At 38.0% G+C, this 27,870-nt stretch overlaps 2 protein-coding genes across 4 annotated transcripts in view; both read right to left on the bottom strand.

Annotated features, from left to right (window-relative positions):
* The window catches only part of CTSC (cathepsin C), a 770,970-nt gene that overhangs the window by 227,083 nt on the left and 516,017 nt on the right, over positions 1-27,870 (bottom strand). The window lies entirely within an intron of this gene.
* Positions 1-27,870, bottom strand: part of GRM5 (glutamate metabotropic receptor 5) — a 278,573-nt gene that overhangs the window by 148,692 nt on the left and 102,011 nt on the right. For all 3 annotated transcript variants that reach the window (XM_035542529.1, XM_035542530.1, XM_035542532.1), the window contains exon 2: positions 4,510-4,759. In XM_035542529.1, coding sequence (XP_035398422.1) covers positions 4,510-4,759 — 250 coding nt within the window. The remainder of the gene's footprint in view (positions 1-4,509; positions 4,760-27,870) is intronic.

The following is a 27,870-nucleotide window of genomic DNA, read 5'->3' as shown; positions in this document are numbered from 1 at the left end:
TCTGAGAAGAACAGACGCTGATTCCTAGTACAGTTTCTTAATACTTGATTCATCCTTTCTATAACTATGATAATTATCACCAAGCCTTTCCTGAGCCACTGGACCTTCTTCTACCCTCTTGGAGACCCTCACTTGAATTGCTTGTGATCATTGCTTGTGACACTCTTAGAACTGATGTCTTCCCCTTACCCACCATCAGCTGGATGGCTGAAAATCAGAATCAGTACTAGAGTCTAAGGAAATATTTATTTCCACCTCCACTAGATTTTTTTTTTTACAGTGTTTGTTTAATTTTGTCACTTTATACAGAACAAAGTCCAGAACATATTAATTAACCTCTTTTTACTCATAAAAAAATGTAGTTAATAACAGAGTAAAACTGAGATGATACATATACTGGAACATGAAGCATATGGAAGACTCAATAATTCCTTCTAGATCAATACCACTTTTGAAATGCCATTTGGAAGCTGGAGATATTGAGCAAGCCATTTTATCTATGTATGCCTCTATTTTCCCTTCTCCTTTCCATTCTCCTCACCTTTAAGGCAGGAAAAGTCCTATTATAATCCATTTGGAACCACAAATGTTTTGCAAAACTTACTCTCTTGTTCTCTGGGTTTGTACAATAGCTACTTTTATCCTATAAAATAAAACAAACTGGGGACAGCTCTCTTGTCTGGAAGTAAAAGGCATGCAAACCCTACATCCGTATATCTTAATACTGTTATAGACCAGAACACAGTGTGTGTGTCCCAACTGCCTGCTGGTAACCATCCCTGACAGTGCCATCACCAACACCATGCCTGAGACTCCTCCCAAAAATGTTAATTGCTACAGGCTAAAATAATACCAGCAAGAATAAATAAACAAATAATTAATTAATATGCAGAACTTCTGCCTGTTCTATGACTCCATTTTATTTAACACATGTAAAGGGAATATGCATAATTTCAGTTGTGTCTAGTAGTTTCTATTATGTTATAAAAACTCATGTGAATTGGCACTATAACTTTTAGTTATAAAACTAAAGGTGTGAGAGATATGTTGGAATACCTGTAGATTAAAAGCATTAGATGAAATTATTACCGGAGAGAGTTATCACAGAGGTTTTCTTCAAAGATGAGAAACTAATAGTTAAGAGGAAACTAATAGTTAAGAGGAGCAGGATGAACGTGTACTTATAACCTGAAACAAAACTTCCGCTCTTAAGGCCAACTATTACACAAAATGAAGAACAGATGAAAATCACATACAACCAAATCATTTTTACCTACGCTATTAATACTCCATATTCATTTCTGAAATATGTTCCAAAGTTATTCTGCTACATGAGTGTATAATTTCTTCTCTAGTGAATTTTATCTGGAAGTATATCTCCTGGTATATGACTTGTGGATGACCAAAGCAATAAGCACAAATAGATGTAGCCTGGTGTCTGTATCTTAAGTTGCATAATGGTTAGGTTAAAATAGCACTTTTTCCCACACTTTAAAGTCATCACATTCACCTTTTTATTTGAGGTTAAGTCCAGTTCCTCAAGGTGCATGAGGTAAATATTTACTGAGCTTTTAAAACATTTTCCATTAATCAAAATCTCTTGAACACTACAATCACTAATGACCTGCCATCTTTCATTTCTGTCACAGGCAGGCAATGCAATTTCTAGAACTGTGTAGTACATCAAGAGTGGAGTATTTATTGAAGTGTTTATTGTTTATTTATCTTTTGGCCTCCCTCTATTCCCCTTGGGGTTCTACAGTGTGATTTATTTGATATACGTGTTTCTTGACCACTCTGTTTTTTTGTTTGTCTGAGCATAAAAAAGATGGGAGCAAACCCAAATCAAATATTTTACAAAAAAGGTAAGAGGAAGTGGAAAGTTTTATATCTTGTGATTTCCCACAGAACCGCTGTGTGGCTTTGGGAATTTAATTTTTTGTGCACTTAAAAATTAAGTCAAATAACTCTCCACAGCAGGGAGAAGCAACATGCGTTTGTGTAGGTAGAGTAACATAAGTATCCATTAGTAGATGAAGTTTTCCTTGTGAACCCATTGCATTTCAGCAACAGGAACTTTCTCTTCTAGTTGGAGCATCTATTTATAAACTTCTCAGTTTAATTTGGTAGCCCAGATCAAACCCAAGATCAGAGCGCAAATGAAAGTGTAAATCCTATCCCAGCCCATTTTCCAGTGTAGCTTCACATGAGACATTAGTTGCATGAGCTTTCTTTTATTTCAGAGGTAGGATTTTCCCCTTTGAATGGTCTGACATATCTGTTCATTTCAAACTTTTGCTATTCTGGTTGTAAAATCTGGGTTCATTCTGGTGTCACATCCATCCTAGGTTAGTGCCTTAAGATTTTCTCCACAGAGACAACAAATGAGCCTAGCTCTGGACCAACAATTACATGTTCATAACCAAAAGAGCCCAACAGATGAAATCAAAATAGTCTTCAACACACTGGGATTCTGGAAAATGGAGCTTTAACTCCCTACAGGAACTCAGTACATCAATGGACAACAACGATATTATTGTCTCACATCCTATCTACCTCAAGAAGCTTTCCTGCAAGCTTTTTATAGTCATATAAAAGTCATATACTGAATAACAGTTTTCTTATAGTTAGTCATGACAGTTCCCATTGCAGCTAGAAACAGATATTTTAAACTGAGAAAATGAAAAGCTAGTTCTCTCTAGACTTTGTTTTATTGAAGAGCTAAAACTTTGCAATTTTCAGTTCTGAAGTCCTTACGCATAAAAGGATCTCTTAAAGCTGACTTTAGCACTGTTGTAAATAAGCAAATCCTATACAAAATTAAGTATGTTTTGGGATCTGCAGTAGCTAAGGGCCACCATAGCTTTTGAAAGCAATGCTTACATACTTTATTTGTTTGATGTGGCAATGGAGTGACAATTTCTTGTGTTTAGGATAAAAGAAGACAACACAGGTCATATGGCACCAGTTCCAGATGAAGACAGTGCAGGTGGTTTTTGCTACACTTCACTCTGAGCAACTAGCAAGTAGGGTTTCCATCTAAGTCAGTCTTCAAGACACTCTTTGTACAAGCCCTTTTCTGCAACATGATTCCTCCGAGCTACTTTAAATGTCCACATTAAAAGTAATGGACCTAAGAGGGTCTTATCTTTTTATTTTATTTTATTTTATTTTGCATTAACTACAGTGGTGACTTGTTCACATGCAAATGTCTAAATTGTAGACATATGAATACGTTTAGGTGAATATCATCCTAAGGACAGTAGTCCATTTGGATGTCAGAAAAGAATCAAGATGACCCATAGAAGAGACTACAGAGAAATGTATTTGATGTATTTGAAAGGAAGGGCAGCCACAGCAACCATAAGACAGAGAAATGTATAAGTAATGCATCTCAAATTACCAAAAAAAAATATATATATAAAATAAATATATATATATACATATATGTATAGGTTGGTTCTAAAAAGGAAGGGTAGAGGTAGAAATCCCTGTTGTTGCTTTCCCCTTTGTGTAATAGGGAAGGATAGCTGTGTGCAACAGGTAGTCTGTGAATAGAGGCTACTGTCCTACCTGTGGGACAATCTTAGCAGACCAGCTTTCAAGGCAGTTGGGCAGAGCTACACTCCTTACATGTTGCCCTGAGTATCTCTCCAAGACAGCTGGTTTCACTGTCACTGTTTTATTCCTGTTCCTGTATCGTTCATTCTTGGGACGACGTCAGGTCATCTTTCTAATAATGCACCAGAAAGGCAGCAGGCCGCATTATCTGACTCCTGGAATGCTCCATTTTGTGGTCAAGACACCATTTTTCTTGTTTTATCTAAGGTCCACCAGTTGATTCAGAATATGTGGTAAATAAAAAGGTCCCAGAAGGTGTACATTTATGTCTTTTACTTTTCTGCCTACTAACCCAGGGACCTTTTCTGTTGGGCGAACATATATCTGAGAGAGCTTTCCTTTCCCCCCTTGATGGTTAGGGAAAGAAAAGCTGCTATCATTGAGCCCCATGTAAGGGAAAGGATTACCTATTTTTTGCCTTTAGCACACTAAGAACAGATAAGTACATCAGCTGAAGAAAAGGAAGAAAAGGTGGTGGTTAACCTTCATTTTGGAGAGATTTCACATCTACCCAGAAGACACATCAGCAATTCTTAACACGATGTTACATGAACAAGGCTTATCTTCAGGCTGTATATGTACATTATGAATTTTAAACCTCTGTGAATGTAATGGATGATACAAATCAAATGTTTGTGTGTCAGCTTTCCCTCACACAATGTTGTTAATAGGTCTGGCCATATTGTGTTTGCATGACATGTCATGACAATTATATATGTCTTTGTACAATATGTACCACTATGACATGGCTGACGTTACTTTCTATCTTTTAGATATGCACATCTCTAGGAGAGACCATGAGTGTGGGCTTTACATATGCTTGACTGGACTGTCTTTTATTTTGCCCTACTCTGAAAAGACTGGCTATAATTGCCTAGCATTACTCACCTGCCCAGCAGCAAAAATTCTCCAGCGAGTCCCAGGCGCCTCATAGCCATTAAGAGCCCTCTCACAGTCATGCCTTCGCAGAAGCAGGCAACCACTCTTGCCTTGGGCAAGTGGCTCCGGAGCTTTCTCAGCAACTTGTCAAAGCTCTGTTCGCCAGCATTGCTATAGATCTTGTAGGAATGTGCAATGCAGATCCCTTCCTTGGCTGCCATATCTTTGAAAGCTTCCATTCCACTTTCACCATAGTTTCCTAAATGCAAACAGAGACACGTATGCACATATTAAAATCTGCAGAAGTTTTTTTTGCTCTGGAAACAGCAAATATTTAAAAAAGTACATAACTGCACAGACATCAGTGTAGCCATCTTAAAAAAAATAACACAAACACTTTAATTTATTCATCCATTTTTCAAGTCAAGATCAACAAAGTTTCCTAGAAACCTCACTTCTGTTTAGCAGCCTTCTTCTATGTTGAAACCAGTCTGTTAAGTACCTCAATACCTGTGAGAATCTGTTCAAAAATGTCTACAGCAAAATCTGTATAAATTGCACGTTGCCTTCTGATTCTCTTAAGTTGACTGAATGTGGTCAGTTGCTCTGAGCTTTACTTAAAAACAAAACCAAAAACAAACACAAAAAACATACACACACACACACACACACACAAAAAATCTTTTGGATGTATTCTTTGGTGTAATATTTTGACTATAAACAAAACCAAAATAATTGCTAATAACAACATGACTGTTCATAGTGCAATCTGAACAGCAACAACATTTAAATTACACTGAAAGGTAATAGCTATCCTGTGAAGAAAGTTTTTCAGATGACTCAGGAGAATGAGAGGCAAAATTGAGGACTAACGTTACAGAGATCACAGAATTACAGATGAACTAAAGGTACTTTTTTCTTTTTTTTAATTAAATGTCAGCAAAACCAACAGAAAATTCTTCATATTTTCTTTCAAGCTGTTCTCCTGTAGGATAAACTGGTAATAAATACCAGTAGATAGATATGTCTATTGTTTTTTATTCTATCTCACCATAGAAAATTTCTTCATTTGAAATTGTAGAATAGTCACAGTGCTTAAACAGTGGGTGTAGTGTTCCCACTGACAATCATACTAACCAGGACTGTCCTTTTGGTTCCTTGTGTTCTTCCATCTACCTTTCTAAATCTGTTTCTTGTCTAATTTAAATCAGAAGGATTTGGGGGAAGGAACTCTCTCTTCTCCAATATATTGCCTTAACTTCCAAGTAATATTCCACAGAAACACAGTCAATAAATGAATAAGACTGAGAGTGTTAAAGTAACAGATTTGCAAGGAACTGTTGATCCGTCACTTCTGTTGGTTTGCAAATATTAAAATCTGTAATGACAAAAATATTTCTTTGCCAGCTGTGTTATATGAGTGTTGATAGTGAAAAAATATGTGAAGTACTTAGAATCAGACTACAGGATTTGGGCTGTCTCTGCCCTCATTTGCTTTTGTGACTTTGGACACTGCAGCCACCAAACACTCAGCCTGCCTGCCTAGGAAATCACCCCTATTTCTCTACTGCCAGAGTTTACAGGCTGCATTAGCTTCCAGACTGTACATGAACATGAAAGAAACAGTCTCCAGTTTAAAGATCTTAGCATCTGAATAGCCAAAAGAGACAGGGTATAAGAAAGGAAGTATCACTACTTTAATTTCATATCAGAAATAAATCACTGAGAATTTGAAATTTCCAAATGGTATCCCCAACCAGAATGGCAACTTGAATGCAGGTCTCCTTATCTAATGTGCACCAACTTTTATTTTTCTCCCTGCTATGTCTAGGTCTGATGAAGAATCCATTACTATGCAGCTTGTGCCTGAGCAAAATGTCATAGAAGTTTTAAACTTAGTTGTAGCAGTGCTTCCTGGGAGTTGCTGTGCTTCCCTATGCGTCATACTCATAGGGCAAACATTTCCTGTGATAGATCATCATCAAGTGATTGCCATGAGATGCTGAAGGAGTTTAGCTACAGGTTAAAAACATGATGCCTAATGAAAGACTTATTATAGCCCCAGAAGTCAGTCTGAAGGAAAAATGGGGGTCTGTCACATAAATCTTCCACCAGGCCCTGAGGCCATCTGAAGTAAAATTAGGCAGTATGGCAGGAAATACACTTCTTTGTTTAAAGTCAGTCTCTTTTTTCGTCAGTCTGGATCAAAAAAAAAAAAAAAAATAAAAGTTTTGTTTCACTTTTCCTAACAGGAAAAAAATAAAAAAAAAGGAAAAAAGTCATACCAAGTTTTACCATAGAACTTGGAAGTTTGAGAGAAAAAAAAAAAATCTACAGTATATCTCAAAGAAATTGAAATTCTGAAGATTTCATTTTCTGTCAAGAAACTGTCAATGGAAAATTCCTGGTTAAGTCTAATTGACTTACAGAACTAGATCTCTTCAGTGTTCCAGACACTGAATTCTTTGTTTGAGAGTGTTATAAACGCACAAAAGTATTACCCTGAGGCTTGCTATAAAGCTGAGGCTTGCTATAAAGCTGAGAACAGGCTTAATTACAGTCCTGAAAAAGTAGTAGGTCTTTCAGTGAACACAAAGTGCTTTAACTCTTTTCCAATCAAGTAAAGGTTGCTCCAGCACAAATGCTATTGTCTCATCATGTATCAAGACACGGTGGTTTTGTGAAACTGTGCAGAAATCAATGCCTCACCAAAAACGAGAGGAAATGTACTAAACTACCAAGGCCACTTAACAAAGTGTTACATCCTTAACATTTGGAAAAAAATATCCTGGCACTCTAAATCTGAATGTGACAAGGTTCTCCAACTGGGAAAACTACATCTGCATAACATGAGCTCAGGGGAGAGTTGATGAAAACAGAAAGCAGCTTTGCTTCAAGATGCTCGTACAAATACACCAGTAGAGACCTTGTCATGATCATTACTGATTAAACTCTACTTAATTAATTATTCATAGTGAATTCTCCTGTTGTGTAAGAGGTATGATGAGGTATGTATGTTTAATTTGAGCTATACTGTGGGGATAATGAACAATCCTTGATGGAAAATTTCCTCCTTTTCTGCTAAATTTCTTTGCAACACACTTTAGGATGAATTTCCTCTGAGCAATTTTTTTTGTGGAAAACCTGTATGTGCATGAAGGCATACACGTAGCACAGGCACTGGGAATCTGGGGAAGTTGCATTATCTAATTTCTTTGAAGATGAGATTTGAGGTTCACAGCATGAGTGTATCTTCACGCTTTCTGTATGGAATTGTGTTTCTCATACATATTTTATTCATGAGCTGTGGCATTTCCATAGTAGAAAGTTGTAAAATTGCCAAAATTGGCCCAGGAAGAACAAGTTTCCACTGACAGGGCAGTTCCCAGTCTTCAGACATTTCTATGACTCAAAGAGAAAGATATAGGGACTTTTGGGCTTGCACACATGGTTGGTCAAGGCAAGGATTTGTACTCTGAGAAGAATACTATAGTTTCACTTCCAAATGAAAATTAATTCAGAAGCCCTGTGCTGGAACCAGTGTAACATCTTCTGTGAGTCCTTTGTGACAAAAGCTGCTTACATCCTGGAAATCTAGCCATGTAGCTATTTTATTTCTACTTCTAAATCTAATGAAAATTCCTAAGGAAAAATTAGGGAGAAGGGAGGGATTGATTTACTTCTACTTGGCTAGTCTCAGTTCAGCAAAAGAAATTCCACAAACAACACAAGCTGGAACTGAAATATGGTCAATTTATCTTCAGTTCCTCCTGCCCCACCAAGTTCCATCTTCGTTTCAGTGTTTGGGAGGTTGCATCTCCATATTGTGACTTGTTCTGCTGGAAGAGGTAGCACCTTTTTTTTTACTGGATGTTCACCTCCTCTTGAAAGTTTTTCTGTTGGTGGCATAATCAGAGTTGCTGACAGTTGAAATATGTTCTATACTTGTGGCAACAATGGCCAGCTGGGTTCTTTTAAAATACCAGTCTGAATCCTGCATGTTGCCTACCTCAATGTCTGACCCTAATCCCAGTTCAAAAGCTGCTCCCGTTTGTCTCTGCATGTTTAAAACAAACAAACAAACAAACAGAAATCCATATTGATCATCTGTAATGCTTATCCCTGCTTCACAGTTGGAACTTTGTTCCAAACTCAAGCATATGCATACCCACCTACAGTTTAACTATAGCAATCTGTTAGTTCCACTTCCAATGAATCAATTCGAAAAACTATTAAGAAGCTTAAAAAGAACAGATTGTGCTTTTTTTTTTTTCCCAGATGAGGCTTAATATAGTACAGTACATAATAATACTTCAATCTGATAGAAAAGGGTCAGGCAAACTGCAGGTTGCTCTTGCTGCTCCTCCTGCCCAGCAATTGAGCCAGTTAAACTACCTGATCAGAAACCGTTAAGATCTTATCTGCATTACACAGCAAAACAGCAAGGTTTTTAAACTAAAAATAATAAACAAAGTACGCTGATGTGCTTTATAACACTAAACATTACTGATATAAGATTAAAACGTCCCTACAGCCAAATGGAATAACGAACTACATTTTCTCCTGCCCAGGGATTTTTAGGATTTCACACATTCATTTGGAGTACGGGAAGGCTTTTTTGTTTGTTTGTTTGTTTGTTTTCCTTGTAATCATTACTTGGACATGCATATTGCTATCATATTTTTATTTATTTATTTTTTCTTATAAGAGAGTTTCAGTGAACATGGATGAGAAACAGCCTTTATGAGATATTTAGGATGTACAATTGCTTCAGGAAGCACACAGCAAAAATCAGAAAATAAAAGAAGAGGAGGCTCAAGTAAAATTAAAGAAATGCATTATACTATTAATTTAGCTTGTAATAACCTTACCGATCTCAGAACATATTTATTTAAACAGAAGTGCTACTATTATTTTTATAGACAGAGAAGAGCAAAACACAAAGTAATATTCTATGGTGTATCTGAGCCCCAGAAAAGAAGCCAAGTCAAGTTAAAATTCTCAGTAGATATCTTGCAAGCAATATGAGGATACAGAGCTTCATTTTTTATTAGCTTTTATTGGCATCAACTGGATGAACTTTGCCAGAAATACCCCAAAAAAATCCAAGTAGGTATAATTCTGAAAATGTGTGTGGGAGTAATTGAAGGTGTTTATGAAAGGCAATGTGTTGGCTGATTATCAAGATGATCTTCCTTCAAGTCAAGGAGTGGATAGAAGTGTTTCTCAAATGGAGATGTTAGAAGACTCTTTGACTGTTACACCTAAAATTAATCATCACAGAACACCAACACCTATCTACTACTACTTGTATCTACTAGATATTGTCTACATTTAACTGTTGTGAATGTATGAGCCTTCTAAACTTTTGTCACATATAAAAATAAAGGCATAATACCAAATCCCTTGAGCAAACACAAGCATGGTGAAAGGCACACTTATGTCTGCAGGAGCAGGAACTGAATTATTCGTTTGATGGGAAGCACATGATTTATTTGTAGAGTACAAACCAAATGAAATCAAATCAAATGTCTGAAATTCTGAAGTTGTCCATGTGTGTTAAAGAAAAAAAAAAAAAAAAAGACCCATTGCATGGTGTTTTTAAAATAGGAATTTTTTAAAATGGGAATTTCAGTTTCTATTTTAAGTATATATGTGTAAAACAAAACAAAACAAAATTTTAAAAGTTCATCTTGATAACAGCCCATTAAAACATCTTAAAGGAGGATATTTCCCCAAAATATATTCCACTTAACTACCTCCAACCAGTTTTCTTAATAATCACTCTGAGACTGGACTGTTGTAATACAAGTAGCTAAATGTTGCGAACAAGTCACACTGCTTTGGTCAGCATGATACCAGCTTGTAACTCCAGTGTTATGCTTCACTCGGAGCCACACATTGAAGAATCATTATGAAGTTTCTGCATGGGGCCACTACAGAACTGTGGCACAGCACAGTATGCAAACAAGATAGAAGATTTCTTGATGAAAATTTGTCCTGTTATATACTATTAGTTTTCACTGATGAGAGTAGTTGTCTTGTGAGGTTCTGGTCTTTGGCAGGAGGTGTGAAGAAGGTTTATCTGTTGTGTCCCATGCAGGATCAAGCGATCATGTCAATGGAAGATTTCTGCAAAGACATGACTATACAAGCAGAGTAACCATCTAATGTTGACTGGCCTTGAAGATGTATCAGAGAACTAGAAAACAACAAAGTGACATGGGGCAAAAATTCCCTTCGTGATTAACTGAAGAAAAAAAAACACTATTCTGTCATTAATCTTGCTGTAACTGTCTTCCTTAAGCACAGACAATTGCAAAGTGATTCGGAGTGTATGATCTAACTGCTAAGGCCTTAGAAGGGACATGAAAAAACGATGACTGCATTTAGGACTCTGTCCTTAGCTATACATATGATCACGGAGAACTGATATATAAATTTATTTGGATGGTCATCTTTTATATTCAAACTGTTAGCTTTTTGAACAGGTTGTCTATTGCTCAATGTCCATAAAACTCAGAAAAATAAGGGTACCTTGTACAACTGGTAGCTTGATAGATGAAGACATAATTCAAGTGTTGTCAATATAAAGAAGCATTAGTTACTATGACATCATACTGGTTATAAACTTAATTTTCTTTTCTGTGAACAGTTCTGAAATTCTTATATTTTTACATTTTTACATCTGGGGACAAGAAATGTTTTCATAATCTTAAAATATTGGCAAACCAAAAAACCCTGCCTCTAATCCTCTTAAGATTCAATTCAGTCTGATTGAAGTAATTTGTTTAAATGATCTCATAATATTTAATTTAGGTATTGACCATTTTATCATTTTACTATAAACCTCCTTTCACTTTCTGTAACATAACATAAAACATATGCATTCTGAATTCAGAAAAGGGCTTATTTTTATTTCAAATGTCATTAACTGAAATATTTTGATGTTTAAAAATAAATTCAATTCAAATGTTTAAAGAAATTAATGGACCTTTTGAGTTTTGTTAGTTTTAGCTGTTAGGTATTTTCTGACTGGAAGTTTTCATTGAAAGCTTTTTAAACCAGTCTAGTGAACAATGCAATATACAGAAAACATAATCATACTGAATTAAATTAAATATATCTGTTTATTACTTTCTTATCTAAGAGAGCTGAGAAGAATCAGTTTGATACCAAAGTTTTTCTCCTCTTTCTCATCTTCTTTTGTCTATACATTTTGGCTATATATAATATATTCATGCCTCAAGGAAATTATGTATGACCTGCTTCCACAGTTTGATGAAGCTCACTTCTATTTATTTTTAAATTATCACTTCATAACTTTAAAAGAAAGGCGTATTTTAAATGCCTCTGTAAACTGAGTAGAAGGGACAGTCTGGAACAATCTTTTGTGTACAGAATGAACACTTCAGACCAAAGACTTTTACTTAGTCTGAGCACCTTTGATCCATCCTGCTAACTGATACACCTATAGCTTTGTGGCCTTGTCCACTGACAGATGTTGGAAGTCCACTGTGATACTAATGTCTGATAAAGAAATCTAAGCTTGACAGCTTTTGTAGAAATGTGTTGTTGCCATCTCTGACTGTTCTCTTTATTTTCAGACATAAAAGATTAATAATTTTATATGTTTTGTTTGTGAAAAAGCTCTTTCTATCCATCTGAGTCTAAAATATTTCCCTTAGATATTTCCCATACCATTTCATCATTTCATTTCAAAATGAAATCATTAATGAAAGTACAGTTTGTAGTGGACTCCAGGGATATGCTGGCTTTTCTTTCATTTGCAGTATTGCTTTAGGGTTATACTCTTCATTTTTTATTTGGTTTTCAGATGGAAATGAAGACATGAGAGACCGATGGTATTAGACTGGAGGTTGCTCCTTTCAGAAGATAAATACTATGTCAGAAAGGAGAGGGAGGGCTTTGGTGTATGATCCTGCATCCTTCATTGTGGGCAGAGTGAATTCTCAAGGAATGCACCTAGCTGGGATTCTAATATTTGGACCTATACCCAGTTCAGGCTTAGACAGTTAACTATTATGTTTCTGGCCCTTTCTACAAGTGAACAACATCCCACTTGCCTAAGTTCACAACTTGGAGCATACCTTCACTTAATATCAATTATTCACCTATGGTTTGTAACAGGTCTTTTCTGAAATATGTTCAATGATATACTCTGCTGCTGCAGTAGATGAGCACTACTCGAAGTCACCCAGCAAAAGGAAGCATAATTCAGGGATTAGATAGACTTTGAAGACCTTCAATAATGTCTTTTGTATGTTTAAGTGCCCCTTTTTCTGCCCTATCTTCTCATACTCATGCTCAATGGAGGTAAACACATATTCTTATCAGTGGTGCTGTGAGAATAATCATATCATAGACTGAGAGAAACTCACATAACTACAGTAATGAGTGTCGCATATTTACATTGAACAGAATGAATGACACCTGATGATTTTCCCTCATTGGGAAAGGCAGGCAGCAAAGCACCACACAGCCCTTTGCTCACTCCCTGCTCAGTGGGTTGGGGGAGAAAATCAGAAAAAGGTAAAACACATGGACTGAGATAAAGAGTTTAATAGGGAATAAAAGGAACATACAATAACAATAATATTAATAACAATAATTATTTATTATAGTATAGTAATAAGAATAATTGTTCCTAATAATAAAGAATGTGCAAAACAAATTATGCATAATGTAATTGCTCACCACATGCTGACCAATGCCCAACCAGTACTGGAGCAGCAACTGTACCCTAGGCCAACTCTCCCCAGTTTATTTTTCAGCATGATACCACATAGTATGGGATATCCCTTTGGCTAGTCTGGGTCAGCTCCTGGTGGTGTTCCCTCCCAGGTCCTTGTGCACCCCCAGGTACTTCTCAGGCAGCATGAGAAGCTGAAAAGTCCTTGTCTCTGTGTAAGCACTGCTCTGCAACCACTAAAACACTGGTGTGTTATCAACATAATTTTTCTCCTAAATCCAAAACAGAGCATCATACCACTATTAGGAAAGTTATCTCAACTGAAACCAGGACACTCATAAAAGCTCATATTTGCTTAGTTGTATAAATAACTACATCATATTTATTACAGCAAGTCACTTTGTATAACATCTGTTTTAATAATAACATATAATATTTCCTGCAGTAACTGTAGATGATGGCAAAGCCATTCCTAACAGCTAAATTTCACTGCAACTGCTTGTGCAACCATTCATATTCAGCATGTTCATTTGGCACAAGAGCAGATTGACTGTCCCAATCTAAACTCTCAGAGCAATCAGGTCTATCAGGAATCCATGAATACTTACAGTGGTGACTGGAAGGCAGATCTGTGACTGCTTGCATTTCCCAGGAGTGCTTGTCAACAGATTTTGAAGGGGGTAATATGAAGGTTCTTGGGGCATGTGAATGATTCATAAAGAACAACATGGCTTAAAAATGACACACCATGCCTGACTAACTTGGCATCCTTCCACTACAGAGTGACAGATTTGGTGGACAAAGCATGAGCAACTACTGCCATCTTGACGTCACCTTGACATACATAAAAACTTTGATACAGTCCCACACAACGTTCTTGTCTCTAAATTGGAAAGATATGGATTTGATGGATGGACTATTCAGTAGATAAGGACTGGCTGCATGTCTACATCTAAAAAGTCGTGGTCAAGAACTCAAATCCAGTGACAAGTAATGTCCTTTAGGGGTCCATATTGGGTCTGACACTGGTACCTTCATTGGTGACATGAACAGTGCCACCAAGTGGTACTGTTGACATGTTGGAGGGAAGGGGTGCCATCCAGGGTGACCTTGACAAGCTTGAGAGTTGGGCGCATGAGAACTTCATGAAGTTCAACTAGGACAAGTGTAAGGCCCTGCACATAGTTTGGAGAAATCCCAAACATCAGTAAGGACTGGATGATAAATGGATAGAAAACAGCCCTGCAAAGAAGGATTTTAGTGAAGAAAAAGCTTAACATGAGACATCAACCTGTGCTTGCAGTCCAGAAAGCCAAACATATCCTGGGCTGCATCAAAATAAACGCAGCCAGCAGGTCAGTGGAGGTGATTCTCCCCCTCTACTCTGCTCTCCTGAGACCCCACCTGGAGTACTGTGTACAGCTCTGGGGCCCCCAACATAAGAAGGACACGGACTTGTTAGAGTGGGTCAAGAGTAGGGCCACAGAAATGATCAGAGGTCTAGAGCACCTCTCTGATGAAGACAGATTGACAGTTGGTGTTGTTCAGCCTGGAAAGTGGAAGGCTCCAGGGAGACTCTATCATGGACTTCCAGTATTTTAAGGGGGGCCTACAAGGAAGATGGCAAGGGACTCTTTATATGAAAATGTAGGGATAGGACAAGAGGTAATGGTTTTAAACTACCGGAGGATAAACTTAGATGAGATATGAGTAAGAAATTCTTTACAATGAAGGTGGTTAAATAGGGGAACAGGTTGCCCAGAGAAGCTATGGATGCCCTATCCTTGGAAATGTTCAAGGCCAGGTTGGAAGGGGCTTTGAGCAACCTGGTCTAGTGGGAAGTGTCCCTGTCCATGGCAGGTGAGTTGGAACTAGATAATCCTTAAGGTCCTTTCCAACTGAAGCCACCCTATAAATCTATGAATATTGTTTTATTTTTTATTCTTTATTGATTAGCTGCAGCTGTGGTTTTAATAGGTATATCTAGCAATTCAGCCAAGAGCTAGAGCTGTGTTGTTATAAGATCTTAGTGCATACGGAAACTAAGACTGTTTTTGGCTACATTGGTGGCAAGTACATTCGATACTCACAGATGTTCTCCTGGCTTCCCACACTCATACCTGTTTATAAGGCTGGTTGATTTAGAACTAGATAGATGACCTTTAAGGTCCCTTCCAACCCAAACCATTCTATGATTCTATGATCCTATGATTCTATGATGATTCTGTGATTCTAGGATTCTATGATTCTCTTTAACCTGAATGCCTATGGTGGTGTCAGTGATGGAGAAAAGTGGAACTGAGCCTATTTGACTATTACATTGTGAGTTTTAACATTTGCAGAATCAGCATTGGCACTTGGCATAGCAGACTAATGAACGTTCAGAGCATTCAGGAAGATCAGTCTCTGCTTATTTGGCTATATTTCCCTACCAAGTACCCTTTAGTTGGCATGATTTCAAGGATGTCATTGACACGAAAGGAAATGTTCTTTGGGCACTACTGTTACATACTGCCATTGTCTGCTTAGGTGCTGGAGGGAAAACTATTACCAAAATGTTTACAGGCAACTTTTGTCCAATGGAAATTATATATATATTTATACACACAGTTATTCTGGAATGCTGGGGTTTCCTGCAATGAGACAAAATAGAAGCCTTTTGACCAAAAAGCAAATGGTGAAATGATCAGAGGCCTTGAAACTTTTTTTTGACTGTGAAATGCTCAAGTGTAGAGAAAATGATGGTCTCATCTGATGTGTTAAACACTGTCATCTATCATGTTTAGCTTCTTCATTAATGATCTGAAAAGGGAGTAAACAATGTTAATAAAAGTTGTAAATGATATTGAACACTGAGGATGCCAGTCAGGATACAGAAATATTGCAAAGGTTTCTAAAGATACTTGGCTAGATATTTGGGAAAAGAAAGAGGTTCACCTCAGCATAGTGTCCTGGTTTTGGCTAGGATAGAGTTAATTTTCTTCCTAGTAGCTGGTAGGGTACTGTGTTTGGGATTTTGGATGAGAATAATGTTGATACCATGCTGACGTTTTAATTGTTGTAGAGCAGTGCTTACACCAAGCCAAGGACTTTTCAGCTTCTCGCTCTGTCCTGCCAGCAGGCAGACTGGAGGTGCAGCAGGAGCTGGGAGGGGACAGAATCAGGACAGTTGACCCCAGCTGGCTAAAGGGGTATTCCATACCATCTGACGTCATGCTAATTACAATATATAGGGGTGGCTAGCCAGGGTGGGGGGACCAGCTGCTCGGGGGTAGGCTGGGCATTGGTCAGCGGGTGGTGAGCAATTGCATTGTGCATCACTTGTTTTGTATACGGTATTATTAGCAGTACTTTTATCATTATTATTATTATTTTCTTTTCTTTTCCATCCTAATAAACAGTCTTTATCTCAACCCACAGGCTTTCATTTTTTTCTGATTAACTCCTCCATCCCAGAGAGGGAAGGGGGAGAGTGAGCAAACAGCTGTGTGGTGCTTAGCTGCTGACTGGGTTAAACCACAACACAGGCTAAAAAATATTCTGTATGGGGTGGAAGGGTGGTAACAACAGTGAAATAGAGAAAGCAGAAAGAAAACAAGGCAATTTTGCAATGAGATATGAAAAAGTAAACATACAAAAGGCATGTTTCTGATTTTTTTCTTGCTTTTAATTGCTGGCTTAGACTTTGGGATATATATATACATATATATATATATTTCTGTCATCCCAAACTCCTTGCAAGAAAGTTTGTTATTCTGAATGCTTTCATGATGGGGAAAAAAAATAATAATTTTTTTTTTTTTGGATCTTCATTCCCCAAACTGCCACTAATATGCTCTTGTATTCTCTTGTAGAATCCTTACAAAGGTGTTGAAAATACAGTTTCAGTTCCCTCTGACAACAGAGTGTGAACCTGAGTCTTCCACTGTAGGTGGTCTATTTACCATGTCAAAATTCAATATGGGAAGTTCTCTTAAACTTTTTTGGTTGTGGTTGCCCATTTTTTAAAAGTTATATTTTGTTTTGCTTCTCCATAGTTGATCAGCAGTGCTGAATTTTGTGATCCAGTAATCAGATCCAGTAATCACTCCGGGACATTTTCTGAACTGATTGTGTCAACATAACGTTCATCTTCACACACGTAGGCTTTTGTCAACTATAGAGCATGAGATGTTCAATAACAGCATGACAGCAGTTGTCATGGGAGTTGACATGGTAAGTATAAGAATGAAAAATTAGAACGTGAATTACCATCTGTTTCCTAGAACAATAAGGTACATATGCAAATAAATACTTTAAATACACAATTAATTTGGAAAGCAATTGTGGTGGCTTCTAGCAAGAAAAAGACAATTTTCAAGGTAAAAAGTAAATTTCCTTACCTGAAATAAATCCTAAAAATACTTGGCAGTAGTTTAAAAAGATCTGAATTAAGGGCTAGGCCTCTGTTTAATGTTTCTGCAGTATCTAGCATGCTAAGATTCCACTGCAGGAGTAGTAACCAGCACTCCTAGATCTGGAGTAAGAATAATACCATCTCTGCTAATAATACTTTAAACAAGAAAATGGGAAAAGTGAAAGAAAAATTTATTCAAAGTATGCAGTATATAAAACTATTTGGAAACTGCCTTTAAAAAGCCTAATTTAAACTTTTTTTTTTTTTTTAATGGATAAATGGATAAACTTTTAGAATGTACTAACTTCTACTTCATTTTTCAAGGGAAAAGTTTATTTTAGCACATCAGAAATGTCATCATGTCTTGATTTGGCTTATTCCCTTTAGACCAAAATAATAGAACATTGAGTTAATTGTGCGCTATAATATATGACACTTATCGCAGGTAAATTTATATTGTATTGTAAAGTAGTAAATACTTTTCCATACAGCTGAAATCAGACACGTTCTAATAAAGTACAAATTAACCAAAACAATTGAAATGACTCCATAAAAATGAAACATTTCTGTGATGTTTACAGAAAATATTTTAATAATCTGTAGGTTTTATTTTATTTTATTTTATTTTATTTTTAGAAAATAGCTATTCATGAAGGATTTTCTAGACATTACTTGTTCCTTCTGAGATAGAATTTTAAGAACTCAGAATATTAAAATTTTGATTCCTGGCCATTTCTAATGCTAGTTTTTATCTTAACTCTAGAGCAGACATATATTTTTTAAAAGTCTATAAAGTTATCTAATGTTATCTCCCGTTTAGAGATATACACAAACATCACAATTAGGTCTAAAATGCTGTGGCAGGAGACTTTCACTGTATGTTTTTATGAGGGAATCTGAAATCTAAACCTGCCCAGATTTAATTTAATTTGGACTATAGAGTATACATTACTATAGACTATAAATTAACTTTAAATAAATTAACTCTAATAAAGTAATTCTATCCCAACTGAAACCGAGACAGGAACACACAGAAAGAAAAAGCAGAAAACAAAGTGAACTATGAAAAGTTTTATTTATTTATTTATTTATTTATTTATTCTCTATCCATATATAAAGCTCTCCTGGAGTTTCATTGTCATTTCTACACTTTCTGAACCACTATCTCACAATGCTCTTGCAAACCTTATAGACCTGCTTAAGGAACTGACACTGAACTTGGTAAAAGTGTTTGTCAGTAATGAAGTGCTTCATTATGAAATGCCCTTTATAATAATTCCTTGGGTAAACAGCAAATAATAGAGCAAAGCAAAACAAAAATAGCCTTAATCTCTGAAACATTTTTTTTTTAAACTACAGAGTACAAAAAATTGGTGTTCTTCAGTATTTCATCTCTAAATATGTCACCTGCACTCCTTATCAGGCACAAGACTCAGGGCTGACTGGGTATGTCAGAGCAAAATCCTTTTCATCTTCTATATGTCATTGTATTAATTTCAGATATGCATGGAGATCACACAAATCAAGCCACACCACAGCAGCAATCTACTTTCTGAAAAGTCTGACCATGGTGCACTGTGTTGTTATGAGGTGAAAATCAAAGGAAATTTTTGAAAAGTACAAGAATGGCACAGATATGTAACAGAGAAAAGACAAAAAGATAATTGAGTGGGGAGATAACTTTTTACTACTTTACTGATCAAACAATGTTGTGTTAAATATTTATATCTTTCATCTGTATACCTTTAACTACTATTATCATGAATGCGACGGCTATTAAATATTGCTGGAAGACCCCAGCTAAGATTTGGCAACACTCTGTTAATCACAGAATCACAGAATGGTTGAGGCTGGAAGGGACCTCTGGAGGTCATCTGGTCCAACCTCCCCAGCTCAAGCAAGGCCATCTACAGCAGGTTGCCTAGGACCATGCCCAGGCATCTTTTGAAAATCTGCAAGGAGATAGACTCCGCAACCTCTCTGGGCAAACAGCTCCATTACTCTGTCACCCACATGGTAAAGAAGTGTTTCCTGATGTTCAGAGGTAACCTACTTTATTCCAGTTTCTGGCCATTGCCTGGCACTGGGCACCACTGAAAAGAACATGGTTCTGTTTTCTTTGCACCTTCATTTCGGGTGTTTATAGACATAGATAAGATCCTCCTTGAGCCTCCTCTTCTAGGCTGAACAGTCCCAGCTCTCTCAACCTATCCTCATAGGAGGGGTATTCCAGTCCCTTGATCATCTTGTTGGAGCTCCATTGGAATGTTTCCATTATGTCCCAGTTTCTCTTGCACTGGGGGGCCCAGGACTGGGCACAGTAATCCAGATACAGCTGAATAGAGGGAAGGTTAAGCATGATACAAAGGCAGGTTAAGAGTCCCTTTTCTAATATAGTTAATTCTAATTAGACAAGGCAGACAAGGAATGAGAATTGAAATGAAGTCACAAGAAATAAAAGGACTTGCAGTGTCAGACAAGTAAAGATAGATAAATTGTCCCCTGTAACACTTGTTAGTTGAGATATTAAGCATTTTAGCTGGGATCTTAACCGTCATCCTCCTAGGCACAGTTTATCTTCCATCTCTAGTCAGTGAAACAAGCCTATTTATCTGTCTTGCATATTTTTTTTTTAATTTTTTTTTCTAAATGAGGTGCCCAGAGTTGTAGTGTATAATTTGGTTTAGTTGGTTAGTTTATTTTCAGATATCCAAAGATACTGAAAAACATGCAATATGTGTGAAACTGATTTTTATAACACTGTTTTTCAACACATGAGGGGAATAAGTCTTTAGCTTACAGCTATTCCTCCAGAATCAGATAGGGCAATGATCTTCACAAAATGAAAGACCATCAGTAGGTGAGTTTAAGTACTCCACAACCCAGAATTTCTCACAGGGCAATCAAGGAATTGTCCTAGGTAATGTTGGTTAGGTTCACATTTCCTTGGGAAGACAGAAGGGGACTGAAGCCCACATCTGCTGCTTGCCAGCTGAGTACCCTGAACACAGAACCACTCACCAAAATGGGAATACCTTTGCCTTTCTTATTTATTAATCTAATTCCAAGAAAACCCTCCCTTCCTCTCCCCACAGGGGAAAACTAATTGATTTGTGATGTATTTTTGGACCAAATTTACAAGGTGGTTTTGGACAAGAAAAAGAGGTGGTTCTTCACCCTTAAAATAATTTTCCAGCACTAGTGAGAGTTTCATCAAAGAAATGATTTAGTCACCCAGTCAAGGCTAGGAAACTGAGCAAGAGAACAAATCTAAAACAGTGTTTAGGAAATTTTAGATTGCCAGGTTCCAGTGAAAGAACAAGGATATTTGGAAAATCTCTGCTTATTTTGGTAAACTTCTCCTCCCGTGTTTCTGTGAGTTTGCTTTCTTCTACTCCTTGATTGCATGTTAGGGGAAAATAAAAATAAACTTTCCTAAGGATATTTTGTAAACCATAGGTGGTAGACTACTTCTGTTATCTGCATTCAGATGTCCCAGGATCAGCTCTTAAGGTTTGATTTATTTACTATGGAGTAGCTGGTATCACTTTCACTATTAAAGTTACAACCAAAACCCTTATTTATCAAATTTTGATAACTTGTTTAATCAAATCTTAAAGCTAGAAGTGATTTAAGACTAATCAGTGGCATACAGACTTTGTTCTAACTTTTTTTAGTGAATTGGCATCCTTTGCAAACAATTTGTTCTAGGTATAATGGGTTTTCTAACTTTTTTTTCCTCTTTTACTTCAATGTAATGACAATTTATCAAAATTTAAAAGATAAATAGACTCCATTCCCCCTGCACAACTCCAATAAATTTCACTGTTATTTTTTACCCAGTGTAAACTGTTCTTTGAGGATACAATGAGAATTTATTTAGATATAAAAACGAAATGAAGATTAGGTCAATTGTCACATTGCCTGACTCAAAATGCAAAGACAGGACATCATTTGAGAAGTCCACATTATTTGATAAGTATATTGCCCATCTGTGCTCAAGTTTGTTAGGGAGTATATCAGATCAGATTTTCCCCCCCCAGAAATTCATTATCTTAGGTTATTTTCATCTACTGGAATTCAATGCTATGTTAAACTTGTAAAAATCTTTCACTGTTCACTAATCCTTCACTATTGTAAGCTGAAGACTCTTCCAAACTAGGTATTTTCTCATTTTAAGTAGATTATTCAAAATTTCTCCCCTTATTTCAGTATGATTTAGGTGCCTGTTGCTTTCATAGCTCTTTACATCCATTTATTCAGATCCTAAGCCACAGTTAAACCTTGCTTCCTTCAACCAACTCTTCTTTACAGGCCCAATTCTAGACTATTATGTTACACAGTTTAAACAAACCTTCACCACAAGGACAAAGAAAGAGAACACTTCCATACCTGGAGTGCCAAAGAAAATTTCGCCATTATTATTCTCTTGAGTCATTTACATCTAAAGCTCATTTTCCATTCTTATTTGAGGACATGAAGACTTTATTGCCTTCTTTTGCAGCTTGCCTGTAGAGTTATTCATCCTCAGTCTTAAACAGAAATTTCTCCAGTAGCTTTTACATTGTCTTCATAACAAATAAGCATTTCTCTTGTCAAATTCAAAGAAATGCAAGTTAAAAAGTAGGTGGGTGCTTGCAACAAACTTCTCTGTATTTTCCAGACCTCTTTGCTTTCCTAATTGCCTCATTAACTGTAATGGTGTGTTTGCTTAAAAAAGACTACAACAATACTGAATGCTGATGTTATGAAATGTATTAGCATTTCAAACTGAGCAGACCAGGCTGCTGAACACACCATATCTGACTGCTCAAATGGTACAAAGACTAATGGACCACAATGAATAGGTATCACAGCACTTTAATCACAGTGTAAAATAGATGTGAATTTAAGTAATGATGCTCGCACTTATACCAAATTCCAAAATTATTGCAGAAAACAGCAAGCTTTCTGATCTGGTGCCAGGTCGTCAGGCACTGCTTTGAACAGATGCTCCCAGTGGAATTTATTGTATGAAAGAAGGAACACCAGTTAATCTGATTTACAAGGTTATGCATAATATTTCTGCACTGCAAATTTCCAATTTGTTATAAGCAAACTTTTAATTCTCTAATAAATACATTTGAGAAGATTTGCACTGGGCTTTTTCAGTATATATAGAAAGAGCTGCTTTGCATAGATCCCTATCCCCATAGCATGTGAAATGATATGTAATTCTGAAAAGTACATGAATAATGTGAGTAATTTTAACTGAAGGCTGCAATAAACTGCATAAATTAGGTTCATAAGTAAGAATAATATTAATGAGGCTGACAGGTGGAAAACTTCTGTAACAATGCCTGCTTGCCTTCAAATTATCTGGTGTATCTGTATGTGTGTTTATGTGTGAGGGATCTTGTGCATATTTACCAGATTATCAGGGCAATTTATAGCAGTATTAATAGCCTCTCCTCCCTTTTTTTTTTTTTTTTGGTTTTGTGTATGGCTCCTGTACAAATCTTAATGGTGCTATGTTGATTTCCTCTCAGTATAAGCAGTTTAAGGCAATAAATCCTGATAGAAGCTCTGCAAACAAAATAGAGCTATGCTTTTATTTTTATTTTTATTTTTATTTTTTCCCCTGGTGTATAAAGGAAAAAAAATGCAGTTCTACTTTTGTTCTTTCTTTTTCACCAGTGCAGTACATGCTTTATAAACTTATTTGGGTATCCACTAAAGATTTGTGTTATCCCCATTTTGCCAGCAATACCTAATGTGACAACATCCTATTCTAAAACCAAAGTCCTAACTCCTTCTACCTCCTTCCTTCCTTTTGGAAAGATTATATATTTAAACTCTCCCATGAAATTTCCAAGATGATTTCCAGCATGGAATGATTTCAAAGAGAAAAGGACCTTCTGTAATCAGCTTGATGTCATCTTTCATAACAGCAATGGATTTTATGTTTCCACAGAATTTCTTGCATTTGTCTAAAGCAAATTCTTCAGAATGCTCTCTGAGAACAAAATAACAGTGAGTTATTGTTTTCTCTAAGGTTTAATAATATAATATATTTACTAGCAAATTCTACAATTTAGAATTGTGCCTCTAACCAGTTTTTCATGTAATAACCTGCAGGGTGTCTGCTAGAATGTCTTGTTGGCCATGTCACTGAAAGGCTGGGTGATAACACTGCTTGAACATGACATGCTGAATCCTCATCTTCCTCTAAGCCACAGAATCTGGACTAACACTAGTGGGAAGATGGCAAAGTATCTTCAATATTCTGAGCTACTGCTCAAAATAACCATGCAACACTCAGCAACTGAGTAGTAGGGAAATAACAAGCGAACAGTGTAGAATTTTAAGGAAGATAAATAAATCTATTCAAAATAAGCAAGAAATGTTGCCTGAGGCATAATGCTCTTTTGCAATATTGTGAAGTTGATGAATTATCAAAAGAACATTGTTACAACCCTAAATATCATAAGGTTAAAAGGCCAGACTACATATCTCATTATTTATTGCAAGCCAATGTTTATTTCTGACTTTTGATTGCTTCTTCTTTTAAAATTATGGGAAAAACCAACAAATCCAGATTCTTCTTTCCCATTTAACCATAACAGACCTCAGTATGGAATGATTTCCTTTCTTTAAACTTCTTTAAATGCTAAGTTCAACGAAAAGAGACAGAAAACATCTGTTAGAATGGTTCGCTTGTTTAATCATCTTGCCCTCTTCCAAAGTGTCAAAACTTATAGAAGTAAGAATCTTAAAAGTAATATGTGTTTTTACTTCTACCCTGTTTTCCTTTCACACTTGTACTCTGAAAGAAGGATATTCTGATATAAGCAGGCTAAGTGCAATGACGGCATTATCTAAAACAGCAGAGAGCAGCAGTCTTTAAAAGGTTCTACTTTTGACTTGGTTTCAGATTTAACTCTTAGTTTCCACGGTCATCTGCAAATAGAATCACAGAATCACAGAATCACAGAATCGTCTAGGTTGGAAGAGACCTCCAAGATCATCGAGTCCAACCTCTGACCTAACACTAACAAGTCCTCCACTAAACCATATCACTAAGCTCAACATCTAAACGTCTTTTAAAGACCTCCAGGGATGGCAACTCAACCACCTCCCTGGGCAGCCCATTCCAATGCCTAACAACCCTTTCAGTAAAGAAGTTCTTCCTAATATCCAAACTAAACCTCCCCGGCGCAACTTTAGCCCATTCCCCCTCGTCCTGTCACCAGGCACGTGGGAGAATAGACCAACCCCCACCTCTCTACAGCCTCCTTTAAGGTACCTATAGAGAGCGATGAGGTCTCTCCTGAGCCTCCTCTTCTCCAGGCTGTACAACCCCAGCTCCCTCAGCCGCTCCTCATAAGACTTGTTCTCCAGACCCCTCACCAGTTTCGTTGCCCTTCTCTGGACTCTCTCGAGCACCTCCATGTCCTTCTTGTAGCGAGGGGCCCAAAACTGAACACAGTACTCAAGGTGCGGCCTCACCAGAGCCGAGTACAGGGGGACAATCACCTCCTTAGACCTGCTGGCCACACTGCTTCTTATGCAAGCCAGGATGCTGTTGGCCTTCTTGGCCACCTGAGCACACTGCTGGCTCATATTCAGCCGACTATCAACCAGTACTACCAGGTCCTTCTCCGCCAGGCAGCTTTCCAGCCACTCATCTCCCAGCCTGTAGCGCTGCTTGGGGTTGTTGTGCCCCAGATGCAGGACCCGGCACTTGGCCTTGTTGAACTTCATGCAGTTGACCTCAGCCCATCGGTCCAGCCTATCCAGATCTTCCTGCAGAGCCTTCTTTCCGTCGAGCAGATCGACACACGCACCTAACTTGGTGTCGTCTGCAAACTTACTGAGGGTGCACTCGATCCCCTCATCCAGGTCATCGATAAAGATATTAAAGAGGACCGGCCCCAGCACTGAGCCCTGGGGGACTCCACTAGTAACCGGCCTCCAACTGGATTTGACTCCATTCACCACAACTCTTTGGGCCCGGCCATCCAGCCAGTTTTTAACCCAACAAAGTGTACGCCAGTCCAAGCCACGAGCAGCCAGTTTCTCGAGGAGAATGTTGTGGGAAACGGTGTCAAAAGCCTTACTGAAGTCAAGGTAGACCACATCCACAGCCTTCCCCTCACCCACCAAGCGCGTCACTTTGTCATAGAAGGAGATCAGGTTCGTCAAGCAGGACCTACCTTTCATAAACCCATGCTGACTGGGCCTGATTGCCTGGTTGCCCTGCAAGTGCCACGTGATGACACTCAAGATAATCTGCTCCATGAGCTTCCCTGGCACCGAGGTCAAACTAACAGGCCTATAGTTCCCCGGGTCTACCCTCCAGCCCTTCTTGTAGATGGGCGTCACATTTGCTAGCCGCCAGTCAACTGGAACCTCCCCTGATAGCCAGGACTGTCGATAAATAATGGAAAGCGGCTTGGCCAGCTCCTCCGCCAGTTCGCTCAGTACCCTCGGGTGGATCCCATCCGGCCCCATCGACTTGCATACATCCAAGTGTTGTAGCGGGTCGCCAACCATTTCTTCATGGATAGCGAGGGCCACATCCTGCTCCCCATCCCCTTCCACCAGCTCAGGGTACCAGGTATCCAGAGAACAACCGGTCTTGCCACTAAAGACTGAGGCAAAGAAAGCATTGAGCACCCAAGCCTTTTCCTCATTTTTTGTAACTAAGTTTCCCCCTGCATCCAGTAAAGGATGGAGATTCTCCTTAGTCCTCCTTTTTGCGTTGATGTATTTGTAAAAACGTTTTTTGTTATCTTTAACGGCAGTAGCCAGATTGAGCTCCAGATGAGTTTTGGCCTTTCTAATTTTGTCCCTGCACAGCCTCGCAACATCCTTATAGTCCTCCTGAGTAGCCCGCCCTCTTTTCCAAAGATTATAAACCCTCCTTGAATATGAATGAATATGAATATGAACCAGTGGAGCTGTTGCGTTCAGATGGCTAATCATAGAATTATATAATAGTTTGAATTGAAAAGGACCTTAAACATTACCCAGTTCCAACCCCCTGCCATGGACAGGGACACCTCCCACTGGACCAGGTTGTTCAAAGCCCCTTCCAATTTGGCCTTAAACAATTCCACAGATGGGGCACCCACAGCTTCTCTGAGGAACCTGTTCCAATGCCTTACTATTCCCATATTAAATCATCAGTATCCAAAGCAGAAACAGTAGAAGGTTCTAGACAAGGAGAGATTTTGGGCCTCTGGCAGCCTTCGGACACCAACTTATACCTAATATTAGTGATAAACTTAGTCTGCCTGGAGAACTCCTGTTTCATGTGATCAAACAATAACTGCCATAGGAAAAGGTAAACCTGGAAGTTCAAAGCTCTCCATCAACTCCACGAGGGAAAGTTTTGTGGTAACAAGAAGTCTTTCTCTTTGGAAGAAGAAACAGCTCTCCTGGTTTATTATAAAAAGAACTCCATCAGACCATGGAGGAATCATAGAATAGAATCTTAGAATATCAGAGTTCGAAGGGACCCTCAAGGATCACTGAGTCCAACTTCTGTCGCCCCAAAGGACTGCCAAAACAAACAAAAAAAAAAAAATAAAAATCAGATCATGTGTCTGAGAGCATTGTCCAAATGCTTCTTGAACGTTGGCAGGCTTGGTGCCGTGATCTCTTCCCTGGGGAGCCTGTTCCAGTGCACAACCACCCGCTCAATAAAGAACCTCTTCCTGATATCCAGCCTGAACCTCTCATCACAGCTTCAAGCTGTTCCCTTGTGTCCCATTACTGGTCATTAGAGAGAAGAGATCAGCACCTGTCTCTCCACTCACCCCCATGAGCAAGTTGTAGATCACAATGAGGTCTCCCCTCAGTCTCCTCTTCTCCAGGCTGAACAATCCAAGTGATTTCAGCCACTCCTCATACATTTTCCCCTCTAGACCCTTTACCATTTTGTTGCCCTGCTTTGGACACTCTCTAACAGTTTTATATCCTATACCGTGGTACCCAAAACTGCACACAGTACTCAAAGCGAGGCCACACCAGCACAGACTGGAGTGGGACAATCATTTCCCTCGCCCAGCTAGCAATGTCGTGCCTGATGCACCCCAGGATATGGCTGGCCCTCCAGGCTGCCAAGGCACACTGCTGGCTCATGTTCAGCTTGCTGTTGATCAAAACCCCCAGATCCCCTTTTGCGGGGCTGCTCTCCAGCATCTCGTCCCCCAGTGTAAATCAATGTTTTACACTGAAACTTAATGCTCACCCCAGACAGAAGCACCTAGAATGG

The sequence above is a fragment of the Cygnus atratus genome, chromosome 1, assembly GCF_013377495.2.
Source record: "Cygnus atratus isolate AKBS03 ecotype Queensland, Australia chromosome 1, CAtr_DNAZoo_HiC_assembly, whole genome shotgun sequence".
NCBI lineage: Eukaryota > Metazoa > Chordata > Aves > Anseriformes > Anatidae > Cygnus > Cygnus atratus.
This window is presented reverse-complemented; position numbering and strand designations above follow the sequence as displayed.